At 34.8% G+C, this 18,693-nt stretch overlaps 1 protein-coding gene across 1 annotated transcript in view; it reads left to right on the plus strand.

The window, feature by feature from the left end:
* CERKL (CERK like autophagy regulator) overlaps positions 1 to 17,562 on the plus strand; it is a gene marked incomplete at both ends in the record, with an annotated part of 55,137 nt that extends 37,575 nt beyond the window's left edge. Inside the window, 10 exons of the mRNA XM_080346950.1 lie at positions 1,655 to 1,718; positions 3,772 to 3,914; positions 9,782 to 9,856; positions 11,213 to 11,390; positions 11,668 to 11,736; positions 12,102 to 12,130; positions 12,215 to 12,323; positions 15,216 to 15,312; positions 16,526 to 16,701; positions 17,481 to 17,562. Coding sequence (XP_080203076.1) covers positions 1,655 to 1,718; positions 3,772 to 3,914; positions 9,782 to 9,856; positions 11,213 to 11,390; positions 11,668 to 11,736; positions 12,102 to 12,130; positions 12,215 to 12,323; positions 15,216 to 15,312; positions 16,526 to 16,701; positions 17,481 to 17,562 — 1,022 coding nt within the window. The remainder of the gene's footprint in view (positions 1 to 1,654; positions 1,719 to 3,771; positions 3,915 to 9,781; positions 9,857 to 11,212; positions 11,391 to 11,667; positions 11,737 to 12,101; positions 12,131 to 12,214; positions 12,324 to 15,215; positions 15,313 to 16,525; positions 16,702 to 17,480) is intronic.
* Positions 17,563 to 18,693: the final 1,131 nt, after the last annotated feature.

Here is an 18,693-nt window from a genome sequence, read left to right on the forward strand (position 1 = left end):
CTGGCTAACACTAGTAATTTTTACTGCCTTTATTGGTTTCTCTGTACACGAGTTCTCTTTGTTTTCCTGTTCTTGTTCTTTGAGTGAATTAATTTTGTAACAGCATTAGGAAACCACTGAGCATGTTTTCTTTTACAAAACAAAAACTTATTCATGGTACCATTTTAATTATGTATTCATAACTTTTGAAATCTCATCATGTTCCTTTAAAAAGCATGTAGCCTGGTAACTAACTCTGTTTTCATGGGAACAATTTCTTTCATAGCATTTTTGCATGAGGCACAGTTTTATTGGTCACTTTTTTTCGCAGTCTACAGGCAATGACAAAAGGATAGTTCCCGTCAGTAAATGCAAAACTGAGTATGATATCTTAAATATTGTGTTTTGAGCTTCCAGAAGAGGTCCTGCATGAAAGTAAAGTCTGTAAATAATTCCTGAAAGGTATTATAGTGATAGGTATTTCTATAGCAAAATGTTAAATTCTCTGCCTTTGGTATAATAAAAATCTAGTTTTTAATTAAGAATTTAAAAACACCAAGCACTAGAACTTTACTGATACTGTTGGAAGATGTTGAAGTTACATGGTGATACACAATTGTTTAGTGTGAATTGTAAAAATGTTATCACTTTTTTTTTTTTTTTTAAATTATATATACACTCACTATGTATACTTGCATTCTTGTGTGTGCATATATTTCGGGAGAAAGGTGTTTTCAGTTATTGTAAGCAGCATTTCAATAGTCTGTAGAAACACTGTTATAACAAGTATAGATATGGAATGATTGTTTTAGACACCAAGACTAATAATTTTAAGTGTTTAGAAACACTGGAGAAAAGCCTTGAACTATGCTAGCACCAGGGACAGAGACAAGCATGAAAGATTAATGTAATTTTGCATATAATGATGCACATTCTTACACAAAAAATCCATCTGCAAGTGTCATGTCAGTCAGCAAAAATCTTTGATGGGTGGCTGCAGCTGGGCTGCCTCTTCTGGCAAAGCTGGCCTAGAAAATGCTAAATGTAGTTATGATGCTTTGTGCCATCTGTAGTATGCCAGTTTATCCTGTCTTCACTGGCATTTACACTGCTATGTAGGATATCAGCAAACACAGAGACATCAATGTAGAGTGACAGATTCATTTCCTCCAGAGGCTATGAACTCTGGTGTATACTTGTGCCACCTTCCTCTGTGTGTTATATTCTGTTGTCACTGGTATTTGGCTTGATTTCCTACTTCCCTGTTTAATTCCTCATATTTTTGATTTAGCAGTTTGCATATCCTAGCACAAAGGCAATTAAATTTGATTGATACTGAAATAATTTAGTCTTAACTGAGGATATGCTTACATTTTTCTGAAGTTTACCAACTGTGTCAATGCTAAAACTTGCACTGTGATGCAAAAACATATCTAATTCTCAGAATTTAAATGCACTAAATACCCATGTGTCTGATGGCAGCTGAGTTTTAATGTCTGACTCACTTTTTAGTGAGTGTAACTGTAAAACATGTTCTCATACTTCTAATGCATTCAATTATTTATAAAATATCTGAAGTGAATTTCTGTATGTTCCTTATGTTAGAAGGTAAAAGAATTAAAAAACTCTTAAATTATCTGATCTTCTGATGATTAAATAATGTTGTTTTCCACAGTAACCGAATATGAAGGTCATGCTCTCTCAGTACTTAAAGAATGTGAACTCCAGGCATTTGATGGGTAAGTTGGTTAGTGGCAATGGATGTTAGTAAACCTCATCACATCACTTTCTATTTGTATTACATCCAAAATTATGCTTGTAGGTATTTAATGAGTTACTCTGTTTCACATACATGTTAAGACTGAGAAAATCAGTTCTTATTCAATGCTTTGGTTTTTTATTACTTACTGACAATGTTTGTTCAAGCATTTCTAAAGACCTGGCGTGGATTAGTAATGCAATCTTTGGCATTTTTACATTAATCATTCAATAATAAGATTCAATAATATATCTATATATATAAGAGGAGTTTTGCATACTGTGAAAATCTTACAGCATTCTTAAAGCTCTTTTTGGGATATGTAGTGAGCCATACAAAAAGTCTGAAATGCTGGTTTCTAGTATAATCAGTCTCTATTAGTTCTAGAATCTCATGGAGTTAGGTGAGAAAAGGTATTGTGGATATTGTTTAGAGTAGCACAGTTTAGTCAGACCTTAGTCTTGTGTCTGGTTAGACTGATAGACAGAAGTGTCTTTATCTAAGGAGCCTTCTTCAAGGTCTTAGTCAAATCTGTTTGCTCAAGACTTTCTACTCTTTTATGTGTAGCAGGTTCTCACCCATCAGCCTTGGAATCTCTAGTCCCTGACAATATCTCTATGTCCATCCAAAAAGGCAACTCTTGATGATGAATGCTAAATTAATAAAAATTAAAGTTGGCGGTATTTTTATGTTATTCTTTGGACTCTTCATCTATTTCCAATAACAAACATAGCCTTCCCATTTCTCCCACCCTGCCCCAAATCAGAAGAAAATACATCTGTTTTCAAAAGTGTTAATAGCTAGAAGACAGGCCACATAAGTCTTGCCAGGTGTACAATTTATTGTACTACAAAGATTAACTGGTTTTGCTGCTGTGGCAGAAACTTGTAAGCCTAGGAATAAACCAGTCTAAACGCAAAGTGAGGCAAAAGACAGGAGATGACTTCCAATTACAAGTGGGAATAAAATGTGCTCCAAGTGTTTGCTGTGTACTTTTCTTTTTAAAATGTGGACAGTGTGTTTAGCTAGATAGAGGAAATGTTCCTAAAAATTTAGAAATTAAAAAAAATACCTAGGAAATTACAGGAACTGAAGAAAAATATTGAAGGACCTGAGATAATTTAATTTAAACATTTAATAACATAGTGAGTATTTTCTTATAAAGAGCTTACCAGTTTTATCTGGTTGAATTATTGGACATAGTTTCATAACTGCATTCATATAGAAATATGAAAGAAGATGTTTTAAGTAAGTGCTTCCTAAAGTAAATCCAACATTTATATTGTAAATACTTGGATTGTACTGTTATTATTTTTATCATTTAAATGTATTTACTTTTAAAATTAACTTTCAAACATTACTGATTTGGAAATCACTTGAATAGTTAGTTAAATAAACAAAAACAGGAAAAAGTTGTTTGCTGTAACAGAGCTTTTACAGACAAATGCAGTTGTCTCTGTAGCCACAGCAGGTGGGAGTTTAATTACATTCTCCAGAAGGAGTGATTAAGTACCTTCATGCAAAGGATTGCTGGCATGAGGGTTTTATACCTTGCTAAATCCCTCAACTGCCTGCATAGTGTGTGGAATTAGCTATTTTCAAGTATTTTAATTTTATTGCAATATTTGGTGAGTTGTTATTATAAGAGCAATTAAAAAGCATTGGAATGCTTCTGTGGGTTAGGATTGAAAGATTTAAAGAACTTTTACACCGAGGCACTTGAGCATGTGCTTAACTCTTCCATTTCATTGGTTCACATGCATGACATGTGACAAGGTAAGCAATAATTTGTTAGTTCTTAAATATATTTACTTCCACTCAGATAGAATAAAGCAGAAACAAGGATGCTTGTATCTCGTTGGTTAGAATTCACTGATCTAACAGCAAAGCCCTAGCCTGTTCTTAAAGAAATAATGTTTTTTATCTTTTTGAAGTATCATTCTGTAGATGGTGCATGATATCTACCTTCCACTTGTTTGGTCACCTGGGAAAGAGTTTATTTTGAACTATTTATCATTTTTGCTTTGTAATAGGGTAGTTTGTGTTGGTGGAGATGGATCTGTCAGTGAAGTTGCTCATGGTCTACTACTGAAAGCCCAGATAGATGCAGGAAAAGACACAGACTATATACCAACACCTGTCAGAGCACGGGTTCCTCTTGGAGTAATACCAGCAGGTGAGACTAAAATGTACTGTTACATTTTTTAAGTAATCTGTTTTAAGTCCCTCTGGCATGTTTTACAGTTTTGGCTACTCTAGGCAGTTCTTGGTGCCTTCAGTTACTTAAGGGAGCTATTGAATAAATGCCCTAAATTAGTGATTTAGATTGATTACAAATGGCTAGATTTTAAATCATTATGATAATTTATAGTAATGCACAGATGAGGTCTTTGCCTAGAGGAAGAAAAATGAATAATTTTCAACTGATCCGTGCAAAGATCAAGTTTTGCCCTTATTTGCTGCCAGAAATTATACCAAATGAAAACTTTGTTTTCTAGAATTTCCTTAATATAAGCCATACTGTTTCACTTCTCTCTTCAGATTTCTTGGCAGGATTCTCTGTTGGATTCATGCTTAGGGTCTATTTTTAAATGATGTCCGAGGAATACATTTTGTGAATTATGTTAAAGAAAAATAATACTGTGCACACAAATGTGCTTTCTCTCTCCTTTGCTTCTACAGACCTGAAAAAGTTTGCATCTCTCTGGAAAAATCCTCTTGCTCCTTTATTAACTTGTGCTTGCATCTTGTGGTATGGGGGGGTATTTTGTTTGTTTGGGGGGATGTATGTGTCCTTTCTCCTTCCAATTCCTGAATTTGCCCTTCTTGGAGTGTAACTTGGGCCAGGCAGGGAGGCTTTGTTAGAATTAGTACAGGCAGATTCTGGACTTCTCTTTAAAAGAGAAACAGTATTTTTGCACAGACACGACCTTCTGGTGTGGATGTTCATGTGACTTTCAAGTTAAAAAACATTTCAAAATGCATTGGTAAAAGACACAGTGATCTCCAAGACATGAAGCAAATGAATTTTAGTACAGGAATTGGACCATCTCCTATCTGTTCAGTTACTGAGAATATCTTGCTGGTGTTGAGTCAGAATCTCTCTAGGACTTGACTCTGTGCTCTCTGGGTGTGCTTAGGTCACTGTGTCTCATCATTAGTGCTTTCTCTCCTCTGTTTAAGACAAATATATCATGACGAAAGAGGATTTGTAAACCCAGAAGAATGCTGTAAGGCTTGTTACACATAATGCCATAGACTTTGTTAAAAGAGGTTGAGAACAATTTATAGAATGATAGTCTGAGAAAATCCTTAATAGGTTCCTAAAAATAATCTATAGCTTATTTTATTTCCATGTTATTGATATTCCAAAAAGTAGTCAGTTAGGAAACAGATATATATGATCTTTGTGTACCTGAAGAAGATGGAATTCAATGGTCAATTAATTATTTTTTTCTCAGAAATCCATTGTACCAAATTATTAGATTCTTCAGCTGAGTAAGAACAGAAACAATATTACAGGAGACCATTATTTAAGTGGCTTAAAATCTGATTTTAGCCTTGACAGCATTTAGAAGTTTCAACCAACTTGATGGGAAGGAGCTGCTTTTGAAACCATTTACTTCCTGAAGAGAAAGGTCCAAAGCGGAGTGTGTTTTTACTAAAACATTTCATTGAGCTGCCTTATTCTGGTCCAAATGCAATGACTGAGATGTGGGGAAGCTACGGTTGTACTGCTGGCCCTGAGCAAGAGCGTGTGTTGCTATGGGAACTACTGCTAAGAAACTGCACGGAGGGGGAATGGGAGGAAGGGGAGGGAGAACTGGAAGGACATTAAAAAAGCTATCCAGTTGTTACAGAACATGAGACAATCTATATCTGATGACTGTGAACCTTTTGGTCCTAAATGGTTCATTTAAATAATTTCATGATTTCCAATTAATTCAGAAAATAAAATATTACTGAGGGGCTGTTAATTTCTGTGATATTTCAGGCAAAGAACCAAAATGTTGGTGCAGTTTTCATCAGAATTTTAGCTATGCTTGACTAGGAAGTCATTACATCACATTTATCTGTTTGGATGGGGGAGACATTAACAGCCTTATGAATATTCATGTTGTCTGGTTAATTAAGTTAATTGTACTGCAGAAGTGCTTGCACTTCCAAGGACAATTTTTTTCTCTACAATTTCTGTTTGGTACCTTCATCAGTCATGTTTTACATGACCTGCAGATACTTTGTCCTTACTGTGATGCTTCTGCACATTTCATAGAAAGGAAGTTGTAGGAAGTTGTTTGTAACGTCAAGAAAATTGGTTAATATTTTGAACAGAATTATATTTTATTAATAGTAGAATCTTCTTTGTTTCTGTTTAAAAAATGCTGGAGTTGTATGAATTAAACCTTTTAAATCAAATTGAGTAGTTGAAGTGAGATCTAAAAATGTGACTTGGTAATCTGTGAGGGGTGCAGGCCCATACACAAGCATCAAAAAAGGTTATTAGTCTCCGAAGTAATACAGCAGCGTTCAGGGGAACCATCTTGTTATTGGTAAATAATATATCAAGCTTACACAAGAGAGATAAAGGTTTAGATGACTTTGGAAGATTAATGATGACATTAAACCCACTATTACTAAATCACCACTTAAATCAGCAAAGCTTATGTTCTAATATTTTTTTGTATGATAGCTTGCTTTGTTTTGGTTCTGGTTATAAGCTATTTTTTTGTGTGTGTGGCATCCTGCTTGTATAGGACCTAGGTAATAAGATCCATTATTCAGTCATTACTGGGCTCAAAATGCTGTTAGGCGTGTATTAAAAGTTTTTTTAGAGAAAGTGATTGTACTTGCTACTGCAAAACTGCACATGGTCTGGATCTTCAACTTGTGAAAGGGTGGATAGTTATTTATGCTTTTAAACACAGGCAGAACTTGTTTTATTTTCCCAGGAGTCGTGAAAGGGTGGGGTTTTGCCTTGTTTGCTTCTGCAGATATTAATGATCTCCACAGATTTAAAAGCAGGATGCAATTACTTGTGCCCATCCTGTTTAGTAAGAATGAGATTTAATTCTCATTAAAGTCAGTATGAAGACTGCTATTGACTTCAGCTGAGATCATTTGTTATGTTGCTGCCATCTGCATTGATAAATTACTCTTACTTAAATGAGGAATCCCAGTCTTAAGACTTACTGAGTTTGATCTTAGAAGTGTATTCTGTCTCATGCTCTTTTATTAGCTTGATGCTTAGTGACAAAGAAAAACATTTTTTTTTTCAGAATAACAACTTCCCTGTTACCAATTTACAGGAAATAAACACGATTTTCATGGCTTATGATGATCTGCTCTTTGTGTGTATTATTTCCTTTGTTTTGGAGAGGTTCCCATAAAAGCTGATAAGAGTTGAAAAAATTTCATTGAAGGAAATATCTTAGTATTTTTGAGTTACTTCTTCAGGTAGCTTCACTAGCTAAGAAAAATCAGTTGAATCTAGAGTTTAAATGTCGTAAATCATTCAAACATGAGGTAGTGTTGGACATATGCTTGTATTATTCTGTGAAGAATTGCCTCTTAGATAAAACCTATCTTTTTTTGTCACTGAAATTTCCTTTAAGAACTGTTTCTCGTGTTCACTGAATTGAAAATCTCACCATTTTTGCATAGTAAATGGTATGTAGAACTACATTCTTTGCCTTTTTTATGTGTATTGTACAGAAAGGAGAGTTCAAATTACTTTTAGTTGGATGTAAGTTACTGGATTGAAATGACTGAAATTGTACTATTGTTAATAAACTGGACTTCTTGTTAGCGTATCTAGAGAGACTTTCTTTTGGGAGAAAAAAGTGAAGACTCGCATTTAGCTTTTGAAGTTATCGGTTTATTCTTCTTTCCAAGTACTTCATAATCCAAATTTTTTGAGTTTATTTAAACATTACTTTTTTGGGTTTTTTTTTTTTGTTTGTTTGTTTGTTTGTTTTTGAAAAAGAGAAATTAATAGTATAGTCAACAATAAAATTCTGAGAAATACATGAGTTAAATTGCTGCTTTTTTAATTGTTCAAAGAATAAAATTCTACATAACCTGACTTCTTCTATGTACCACTGGAAATGTAAACTTCAAAGACTGTTTTGCATTGGTTATCTTAGTAGAGGTCCCTCACTTATCTCCTTTATGTAGTAGGAACCCTGAGAGCCTTACTCAGAGCTCCTCTCTCTGATGTTACAAAGGCTTTCCTTGAGGTTCTGAGTATTTTGAATTACTTTCAGAGACTAAGGTGTTCTAAGGGTGGAACAGGTGCTCTAGTAGATACTGAGATAAAATTCCCAGTTATTTTACAAATTAATATTCAGAGAAATTGTTGAAAAAATTTGAAGCATTTACTCCTGAATAAGATGCCTTTAGAGCTTTGTAATTATGTACATCAGTCTTTCCATTTTTTTTTCCTACTGCTAACATGACATCAAACATTGCAGAGTTTTGGAATGAACATATTTTTTTCAGTCTGGTGCATGATGCTTTTAAAGTGCTTATTTAAATATTGAGTGCTACTTGTCTGAAATGTAATAGTTTTCCCCTTTCCTCTTGCGTCTCCCTCACTTTTAAAAGACAAGTTTAAATGCTTCAGTAAAACTTAAGACACATTTAGCATCCAGAATTGCCTGTTGCTGCTGTAACACATTAAATAATTCAAGCAACAAGAAAATGATTTGAAAATTTAACTGAATTAATTCCTTTATGGCATGTTAGGCTCTAAATTGTTCTTTTGTAATTTTTGTTATTTTAATTAATCTGTTATTGAATTATTCAGCCCTTAATCAGTGATATGAAGAAGCTCAATACTCTGCCTGCTTGATGGCAGGCCCTGGTTCTTTATTTTTGCAGAAGTGAATCCCATGGCCCTGCTGCTGGGCTAAGGAATGCCAGAGTCATGATCAGTGAGAAAAAGCAACTTGAAATTCTGTTAAACCTGTACCCAATTTGGAAAGACATAAGTATTCCCTGTTCAAGATTTTAAAAATAAGTTGCTGTTTAAAAGTTATCTGATACACAATGTCCTATGCATAAAAGCAGAAGGGCAAAATTTACATGTATATTGCTGTTTCTTACACAGGTAAAGTGACTTAACATATGAATCACCACCAAACATTAGTCTTGAGAATGATGCTTCTTTTTCTTACAACTGAGAGCTAGTTTTCCACTCCCTGCTGACATTGCTGGTTCTTGATTCTTTTCTATTTACTGGCTGATTGACTACTTTTTCCCCTTGTTTCAAAATAAATTAAGCTCTTCTGTCCAGTGGCTGGTAGTACAACTGCTCTGCCAATGTCCAGGCGATGGCAAAGACAAGTTAGGTCAATTTTAATGCACTGAATACAAGTCAACAATTTGTCAGACACATCTAATTCTACATTCTCTCTGTTTTTCGGTCATCAGGGTGTTCTCATGTAAAGCTGATGAGCAATAATTAATTTTATTCACTCTTGCTTCTAAGAATCTAAAATGTAGCCTGCAGGAGGCACAGCAGCTGTCTTAGACTAGATCTAGTAGAATTTTGTCTGGGAAACATACAGTTTTACACTGACTGGGTATTGTATAATTTTTTGAACTGAAAAATATTCCCCAAACATATCATATGATAATCTGCCTTCTAGCACAGCTCCTCAGTACAGCACTTCATGTACAGAAGAGATGATTTTTAGGGAGATGGTGGTTGTTGTTGTTGTGTGTTGTGTTTTGTTTTGTTTAAAAAAAAAGGAAATAAGCTTTTCTCCTTTCTCCTCTTCGTTTTTATGACACTTATGAATGAATTTGCAGAGATGATTTTATAGAATGTCTAGAAGGTTTAATGGTTTTTAGATTGTATTATTCAGCATTTCGGTCACCAAGATTAAGTAATTTGGTAGAAGGACATTTTTTTTCTTTTTTTTTTTTTTTTTTTTAGGCAGTAGATGTCCTAGTTTCTTCATTTAAAAAAAGTTGTGTATGTATTTTATTTTTCTTCTGTATTTGTCTTATTTTTACAATAGTTTGTGTTCACTTTTACAGGTACTACTAATATTTTGGCCCACACTCTCTATGGTACTAAGCACGCAGTGACTGCAGCACTGCACATTATAATGGGTAAATGTTTTTAAAGACATTTTCAAATTTTAAATAATGAAGCAACAGTTAGAAGTTTGCCTTAACCAGTTTGATAAACACATACCATTATGCTATATCACTGTAAATTATATTGTAAAACTTTAAAACCTAAATGATTCTTTCATGATTCTTAGTGTACTAAAAAGGTTATGATTCTTTGAGCATAGTTTAGTAGCAAAGGTTGTGGATCTCATCTGGTAACTGAAATCTGCCGTGGAGTAATGCCTGATTTTGCCATCCATGCCTTGTTACTGATGTTCTCTTAATTCAAAAAGTAACCTTTTCCAGACTTGATTTTGTGAACAGTGTTACTCTGTGTGTGTTACTATGCAGTGGTTGGTTACATTAATCACCTGATTATTTTAACCTGCTGAAGACAATAGGAAAATATACAATACTACCAGCTTGAGAAATTGGTTAGAATTAGACTTTTAGTGAAGTATTTTCCTATTTCTGGGAAAGTATCTTTTATTTCTTTAGCTCTGCATATCTTTCTTTCAAATACTAGAAGTTTTCTTAAGAAAATTGTATTAGCAGGAAAAACAATATCACTTGCCATTCAGGCTGCACAATATAAATAGGTTTTTGAATGTGAAAATGTAATTATGCTAAAGAAAAAAAAAAACTAAAACACTAAGTTGCCAGTGCAAACCTTATTATCACCTCTTAGGCACTGTTAATATTTCTCTCAAAGCAATTTTTCTTTAGGTCCCCTTTTTTCTTTTTTTTTTTTTTTAATAAAAAAAGAGAATAATGGGGTAGATAGTTCCATCTTGAGTATCTGTGTTCTAGACTGTACACTCAGCAGTGGAAACCACCCAGGTTCTATTAAAGAAAAAATGTACATACCCCATCTTGAACAGATTTAGATGTATAAATTCCATAAGTGTAAACATAAATATATTTGAAACCTATATTTAGGAGTTCCTGTAACTCCTCCAGTACAATGTTCAGTCATCACAAATATTTGGTGGAATGGCTGGAAATATTTTTGTAGAGATATTGCATTTTATTTGATGCTGAGTTTTGAAAATTGGAACAGAATTAGAAGTCACACCCTGCGCAGCCTGATGGAATGGCCCAGTTTTTTGCTGTAATGTTTTTAATATTTTGAAGCATCTAAATGTTTTTCCCTGACATTACTGCTTTCACAGAATCTTATTTGTATCTAGATTGACTTCAGTTTCAATCAGTAAAACTTGACTTCCTAAAGAGAGTCTGAAGCTTTTTTTTATTTCTCTCAGCTGAAATAGATGGAAAGAAAATGCTAAGTTGCATTCAGTTTAAAATACAGATGTTATTTGTAATTTCTGATCTTTATCTTTGAAATTTTAGGACACACTCAAGCAGTGGATGTCTGTACTTTCAGTACTCCAAGCAAGCTTTTGCGGTTTGGATTCTCAGCTATGTTTGGTTTTGGTGCAAGGACTCTGGCTTTGGCTGAAAAACACCGTTGGATGCCCTCCGGTCAGCGGAAGGATTTTGCTTTTATCAAAACACTGGCAGATCTCAAGTATGCTATAAGCTGTTATATTTTTGTAGTATTTCTCATTTTCTTGAGGAAAATGCAATAGCTAATGTGGTAAAAATACAGACAACAGTAGTTCAGCTATCTTGACTTCTCAATTGCAGACATTCAACTCAGATGTAATCTATATTCCCCTTACAAGTTAAAGAGTAGATAAATTCTGTGTATTCAGCACCTCCTTAAGGTGATCTTAACTTGGATAAAATCTGTCTCACAGTCAGAATGTTGGTTTACATTATAGTAAATATCAATACTTTTCTAGGCCAGAGGAATGTGAATTATTATTTCTACCTCTACAATTTCCACAGGAGGACTCTCATGAGAGTGGCAGGTAAGTAAAACTGAGTCAATTATTACCAAAGCTACAAAAATGTGTGTGTTTGAAGATAGAATCATACAAATTATTCATTTTGTTCAAATTCTGTCATTGGGTAAAACAACCTTAAAAAGAAAAAGATATATATATATAGATATATATATAGTCAACTGCAAACTTGTATACTTTGTCCAGTGTCCCCCATAGACTGTAGAGGATTTGTTACGAAGCAGTCTTCCACTCAGTATTACTGATGTATTCAGTTACATTAATAATTTCTTCCATTGAGATCTTACTTTTTTTTTTTTCTAAAGTAGATGTTGTTTAAATGTGCTAAAATGCCTTCAAGTTGTTTTACCTACATGTTTCCACCCTTTTAGAAAGAAGAAAGAGAAAACTAGAGATAAGGGTGAGTTTTTGCTGTTATAATTATTTAAAAGCAAAATGTGGCTGGTTAAACTGGAGTAATATAAAATTACTGTGTTATATTTAGGTAGCAAGGATCAATGGCAAAAAATTCAGGGTCACTTCCTGAATGTGAGCATTATGGCAATCCCTTGTCTGTGTTCAACAGCACCAAGAGGCTTGGCACCTAATACGAGGTCAGTAGGGGTTTAGAGAATTAGTCATGTCTATAAATTCTGACATCTTACCTTAAGACCTTGGCTTTTCCAAGAATACAAGCCTTTGTTTAGGTAGTCTAGACCCTCTGGAATGGGGGAGGGAGCATGGACTGCAGCAGACTCGATAATCCCAGAATTGTAATAAGTTTTTGGATCAGGCAAATAAGGTCAAGCAGTCTAACTAGAATAATGAGTAGATAATTGCTGTGGTTAAATTAGTTGGCAAGTCTGACTTAAGTAGTAGTCATCGAGCAATCATCTGTCATAGGATTTGGCTATATATATAAACTTTTTTTTTCCCCTGAACTTGGGAAATATAGCTTCTGCAAGTAGGGTTTCGGAAAACAAACAAGTATGTAATCTGGTTGTTGGCATTGAATCATTTTGCCTTTAGCTCATTATGGAGAGCATGCTTTGAGGTGATCAAAATAGTTACTAGGCTATAAATATTCATACTTGACGTATCCAGTTCATGATTAAGCAGAATAGCAAGTACAAACTTCGTAGTTGTATGCAAAATACAACACACTCCCTGAAAAAAGAATGCAGAAACTCATGTATGTTTGTGTATCTATAAAAAAAACAATGAAACAAAAAAACCCAACACTCATAGAAGTTTATGGAATGAGTCGGTTGTTTGTTTGGTTTTGTTGTGGTTGTTTTTGGTTGGTTGATTGGTTTCTTTTTTCATTTGATTATCATTAGGTGAAAATGGATTTGCCTTAGAATTGATCAGGTATTTTTCTTCAAAATTACTGGCTGATCTGATAGAGACTTCTAAGAAATAATGTAGAAAGAAATGGTTTTAATGAAACTCTTATTGAGAAGTTTTCTTTGCTGCAGGGGTCCTCCTAAGCCTCATACACCTCAAGATACTGCCCTGATGCCATCTTCTCTTAAGAACTTCCTCTGTTCAGCACTTAGTGTGTTATATATGAGTCAGTAGAAAAGTTCTCACAAAAATTGAAGAAATTAGTATTTTTTCGCTTTGCTTTCTCTTCCCGTCTGTTCTGACACCTGTTTCTCAGTGACAGGGAATTTTACGACAGCTCCATGCAATTATTGTAGGTTTGAATGAGCCTGTTTCTCCCACAGTGTAGTTCCTCGGCAGATCTCCCTATCCTTTTATAAGAGACATGCTTTATTTTCCTCTCTTTTAAAAAATCATCTTAGGCATGCAGTCAGATAGTAGGGTAGGAAAAGTAGACTTTTCAGACAAGTGCTTTCTCATAGTGAATGACATCTTGACTGTAAGGCTTTTCAACACTAGACACCTAAATGTTGCACTAATTTTTAAAGACTCAAGACCCATTCTACAGTGTCAGCTAAACTTAGCTAGGTTTCTTCACTCTGTCCTATTTTCCTCAAGAGGTTTTTGCCAGATGAAGATATTTGAAGTGGAATGAAAGCTTTGACTGCTGCTTGTAACACTAGTTATACTTGTATAAATTTGCAGAAGCATGTCAAGATATGTTCAACTATCTGTGCTATGTGAGCCACATGGGACATGTGTTTCTCACAGCATAGGTGGTGTGCTTTGCTGCAGATTGGACTTTCAAGAGAATTAATGAGAATTCTTAGCTCTGAAAATGAAAGGTCATAGCGCTGAATGCATTGCCCAGTTGCCTGCTGTGCTCTTTCCTTGCAGCAAAAGGAGGCAACTTTTTCAATTTCACCATCACCGTTTTCTAAATCAGCAGAGTAATGCTATGCCAGGTGACTTGTTTAATGGCTGTGTAAAAATTTCTAGATTGTACTGTGTCATAGTCTGAGAACATTTCTGATGCAGTTGTTCAGTGGCCAGAGAACTAGGAGTGGGGAAAGATCTGTGGTGATAGGCTGGAAGTATTTTTTTAAATATTCTTAACATATTTTCCAAGCATACATGCTGAATAAGTAAATATATATATGTATCCATATATATTCAGAAGATATGAAATACATCGTCTTCATATAAAATACTATCTTAGCAGCGACTGTCATGTTCATCAGATAGTCCTGTTGAGCATTGATTTGTCTCTGTAACTTAGATGATTCTGAGGTATGATTGCGTTGAAATGTAGGTTATTAGCTTCTGTGACAAGGCACAGTTGCATTAAGGACTCTGTGAATTGATACTAGCTCATTGTCTGACCAGATTATCAAAGATGCTAAAATATAAATAGTGACTAGATACCACTGAGTATCTGCCCTGTAGGGTGCTTTCTTGATTAATCTCTAGTATATGACTCTCTTATCTTGTACAAAATTCCCTTAATTTTTTAACTTTCATGTGCTTTGTGAAATGTGTAAGTAGAACTGTACTGAGAATTGCAACAGGAGTTTGAACAGTGGCATAGTTGATAATCAGGGTCTATTTTAGGACAGCGTTAGTGTTAATGGAGGAGGTGAATAAACCCGTCTGCACTGGGCTGTATGATGGGGACATCCTTGCATGTATCACAGGAATGACTTATTAGCAAAGCTCTGCCTCACAACAGTTAGGGTAATCACTATACCATTCTGGAGAGAAAAGCATAAAGATAAATTTGTGATCCCTGATGTTTGAAAATCATCTGTTAAGTAGAAAAGCAGTTTTTTAGATTATATGTATTATGTTCAATAAATTATGGATGTTGATAAGGGAGAACCATTTTATTATTACAGTATATATCATAAATACAAAGATGCTGAGTAACCTCAGTCGCATAGTTTATATTGATCTACAGAGGGTGATGGTGGGGTTTTGGCAGGAAGATTTGAAAAAACATTGAGACTATTCTATTAATTTACTCTAGTAGCTTTTTTATTTAAACCTAGACTTTTGAAGGGCCTGTTTAACTACCAATTTAATGAATTTTCTTTTGGGAACTAAATGGGTCTTCTTTTCAGGTTGAATAATGGAAGCATGGCTCTTATTGTCGTAAAAAATACTTCTCGAACAGAGTTTATGAAACACCTGAAAAGATACGCCAGTGTAAAAAATCAGGTACTATTAATCTATTTCTGGTGATTATAAACAGAACAATTAATCATGAAGGTAGACATGCTGCAAGAGTTAATGTTAGCATCCTTGTAAAGAGACTTAGCTTCCTGTCAGAATACATTAGCCCCCTTTTTATCTGATTTTTTTTTTTTAAATCACTAGACTAATACCGATTAGCCTATTTCAGCCCATCTGTCGTGGTTTAAATTGTATTTGTGTTGTACCATAGTTTTGTGGGTGTAAAGCTCTTTCACCACAACAAAGGAAATGCCTCCCATGTTTCAATTTTGTGTAGTGCAGAGATGAAGAATGCAGACTGGGGGTGCATCACGAAGCTCTTTATAAGAAATAGGTGAAGTCCGTCATTTCAGCAGATTACTGCATGCTCTATGGCAGCAGTGGATTATGACCATTGATTTTTAGCAGGTATGCATTCAACCTAGTTAGGAATGCTTGCAGAACTTGTGTTCATTATTCTGTCTTTGAAGACAAAACTGAAGCATCCAAACACAGTGCTTTATTGCTGTCCTAAATACCCAGTGCATAGCCAAAGTACACTGGTACCCATTCAAATGTTTCAGGACTATGTAAAATCACTTTTACAAGAAGACTTAGGTTTGAATCTGTCAACAGTCAGAGTTTTGGGAGAGAGGTGGATGAGAATTCCATGTGACAGCACTAACAGCTGCATTTAGGAAACAGTTTATGCTTTCCAGTTATGCTTTTGGAGGAAGGCTTTGCTTTTCTCTCCACCTTTGTAGTAGGAAATTAGACAAGGAGATGTAGACCCTCCTTTAAACTTAAGATGACCATTTACTGGAATTCTAACTAGCCTCGTTTAGGAGAGGACTACTGCTTGTATTTTCACATGCTCTGTGCAAGCTGTACCACCTCACCTGTAAACTGAGCAAGTCCAACATGGGAATGCAAACGAAACATTACTATTTTTTTTTCTGATGTAGTATATAGGACAAAAATAGCGTGTTAATCTATAAATGTTAGCTGAAATATATAATGCCTCATGTGGTCAAAGCTAGAGTTAAGTGTTCCCATTTACTTCAGACAAAAAAAAACCCCACACAACAACAACAAAACCCAAGCCCCCAAAAAAAACCCCAAACACCCAAGCTTTTGAATTTCAAATAATTCCATTTGTTGCTGAACTATTACGTCTATCTTTTGTCTTCATTTAATATGTATCTGTGTTTTGGTTTAGTTCAACTTTCCCTTTGTTGAGACCTACACAGTTCAAGAAGTAAAAGTACAACCAAGACTTAAAAGTGGGCTTGATGCCAAAGAAAATACGTATTTGAATGCTGCTTCTGCAGAAGGAAATTACCCTTGGAATATAGATGGAGACTTAATGGAAGAAGCATCAGAAGTTCATGTTCGGTAAGGCTAAGTATTATGATTATGGACTGTATGCATGTAACAGACTAGTACTGCAATCTTAAATGTACATTGTACAGATGGCATCAAAACTGGGTGTTATAAATACTGGGAGAATGGTATTTTTGTGTGCTCCTGTGCACTGCACCCTCTGGTCCCTTTGCCATTGTTTGGGACTCTGCCCTGTTGCCTTGTGCCCATCTTTGGTAAGGTTTGTTATCACCCACTTGGCCTTTCCTTTCTGATGCTTTGTCAGCTTCCAACTCCACTTCTTTCTGCCTGGAATTTTACCCTTCAAATTCTTAGGGAACAGATGTATTTAAAGGTCTGTGACGTCTGGGAAGAGGAGCTCCTTTTGGGATAAGGGTTCCTGCTTGGAAAGCCCTGGGTGTAACCTTAAAAACATGCAGTTTGTGGGGAACTTAGTGCTGCTCAAGAATAGTCTCCGTATCTTGGACCAAAGAGCAAGCCCAGGAAATAAGAGGAGTATCAGTGGAATTAAATGGGCGGCAGCTCATTCTTCTGCAGCACACACAGGATTAGTTGAAGGCACAGAGCTCAGAGTAACAGTCTGGTATGCGAAATGAAAGGCAGATCATGTTATAGGATATATAATATGTATTTCTAAAGGTGACGTTATAGGAATGGTCAAAATGTAATTCACCTGATTTTATTCAATATAGCAGTTCATACATATTTGTTCTCCCCCTTGATCCCCAGAAGTGACAGCCCCATTGCAAGGGTTAATGAATTTGATAAAGTTTGACTTCCTCACTTCACAGGTTGCATCCTCAACTTGTTAATCTCTATGGAGTGAACACTGATGACCTGGAGAGTTCCCAAGCAACATGCAAGTGCATATAGGAGGGACACACCACAAGTTGTGTTTTACAGAGTCCCAACTCACTGAATTCAGTTGTTGTAGAAGCTTAACTGGGATATTTGTAATATTTCTGGTTTGAAATTTTAATCAAGTTATATATTTTTATCAGTTTGTACTTAACTGTAAAGAAACTATAAGGCTTAATAAGAAAAAATGAAAAATGATTTATATTGATCTCATAAATGTGAGGTTTGAAAAGTGTCTGTCAGGATAGAAGAAAATCTTTTTTTTTCTTGAAAATTATTGAGCTTTTGCAGAAAATACAGTATTAGATACATTGAAGTCTGCTCTTGCTCTCCATGTTGTCAGATAACTCAGCTCAATTAGAGTTGGTGAATGGAGGTGCGATATCATCTCATGCTGAAGAACGGTGGCAAAATACAGGTTGTTTATATTTTTTTAACTAAGTACTTCCATTTTAGGTATTATTTTTAATGTTGCTTTCATGTATTAGCTTTCAAATAATTTCTCATCAAACACTAATACAAAAGAATATGCTGATGTCTTATATAGCTTTTCTTTGTTGAAAATATATTTTAAAGACTACTCTTTACACAAAATAAATGTTTTAAACTATTTTATCTATCCTAGAACTGAATGATATTCAGCATAGTTTTTGTTGTTGCTGAGAAAGAAGTTATGATAAATACCTTAAGAGGTGACTTATATTTTTATAACTGCCTTTTAGAGCATAATTTTTATGAGCATTTGATTTTTGTTTGTTTGCAACTTTAATACAAATACAGCAAATTAGGACTACATTCTTTCTGGAAACTGGCTTTCTTTGAGATAATGAAAAGTAGCAGCCCGACAAGTTTGTCTGCCTGCAGGACCATGGGGATAATGAATGTTTTCATGTTCACTTGTCTATGAACCATTCATAGAGCGGCTGACAACGCTATGAAAGCTGCATTATCTCCTGGCTCGAATGAGCTGCTTCAAGTTCCTTCTTCAGTAAGTAGCCAAGCATAATGGGAAATCTCGTAATTTAAAATTTTGTTAAAGCAAGGTCCTAGGTCTTCACATGGGATCTGGAGCTGTATTTTATTTTAAATACTACTTGCGGAAAATTCTTAGCTGCAATAAATACATAAGAGAAAAAAGAACTGCAC

Source organism: Nesoenas mayeri, assembly GCF_963082525.1.
Source record: "Nesoenas mayeri genome assembly, chromosome: 6".
In the NCBI taxonomy this organism is placed as follows: Eukaryota; Metazoa; Chordata; class Aves; order Columbiformes; family Columbidae; genus Nesoenas; species Nesoenas mayeri.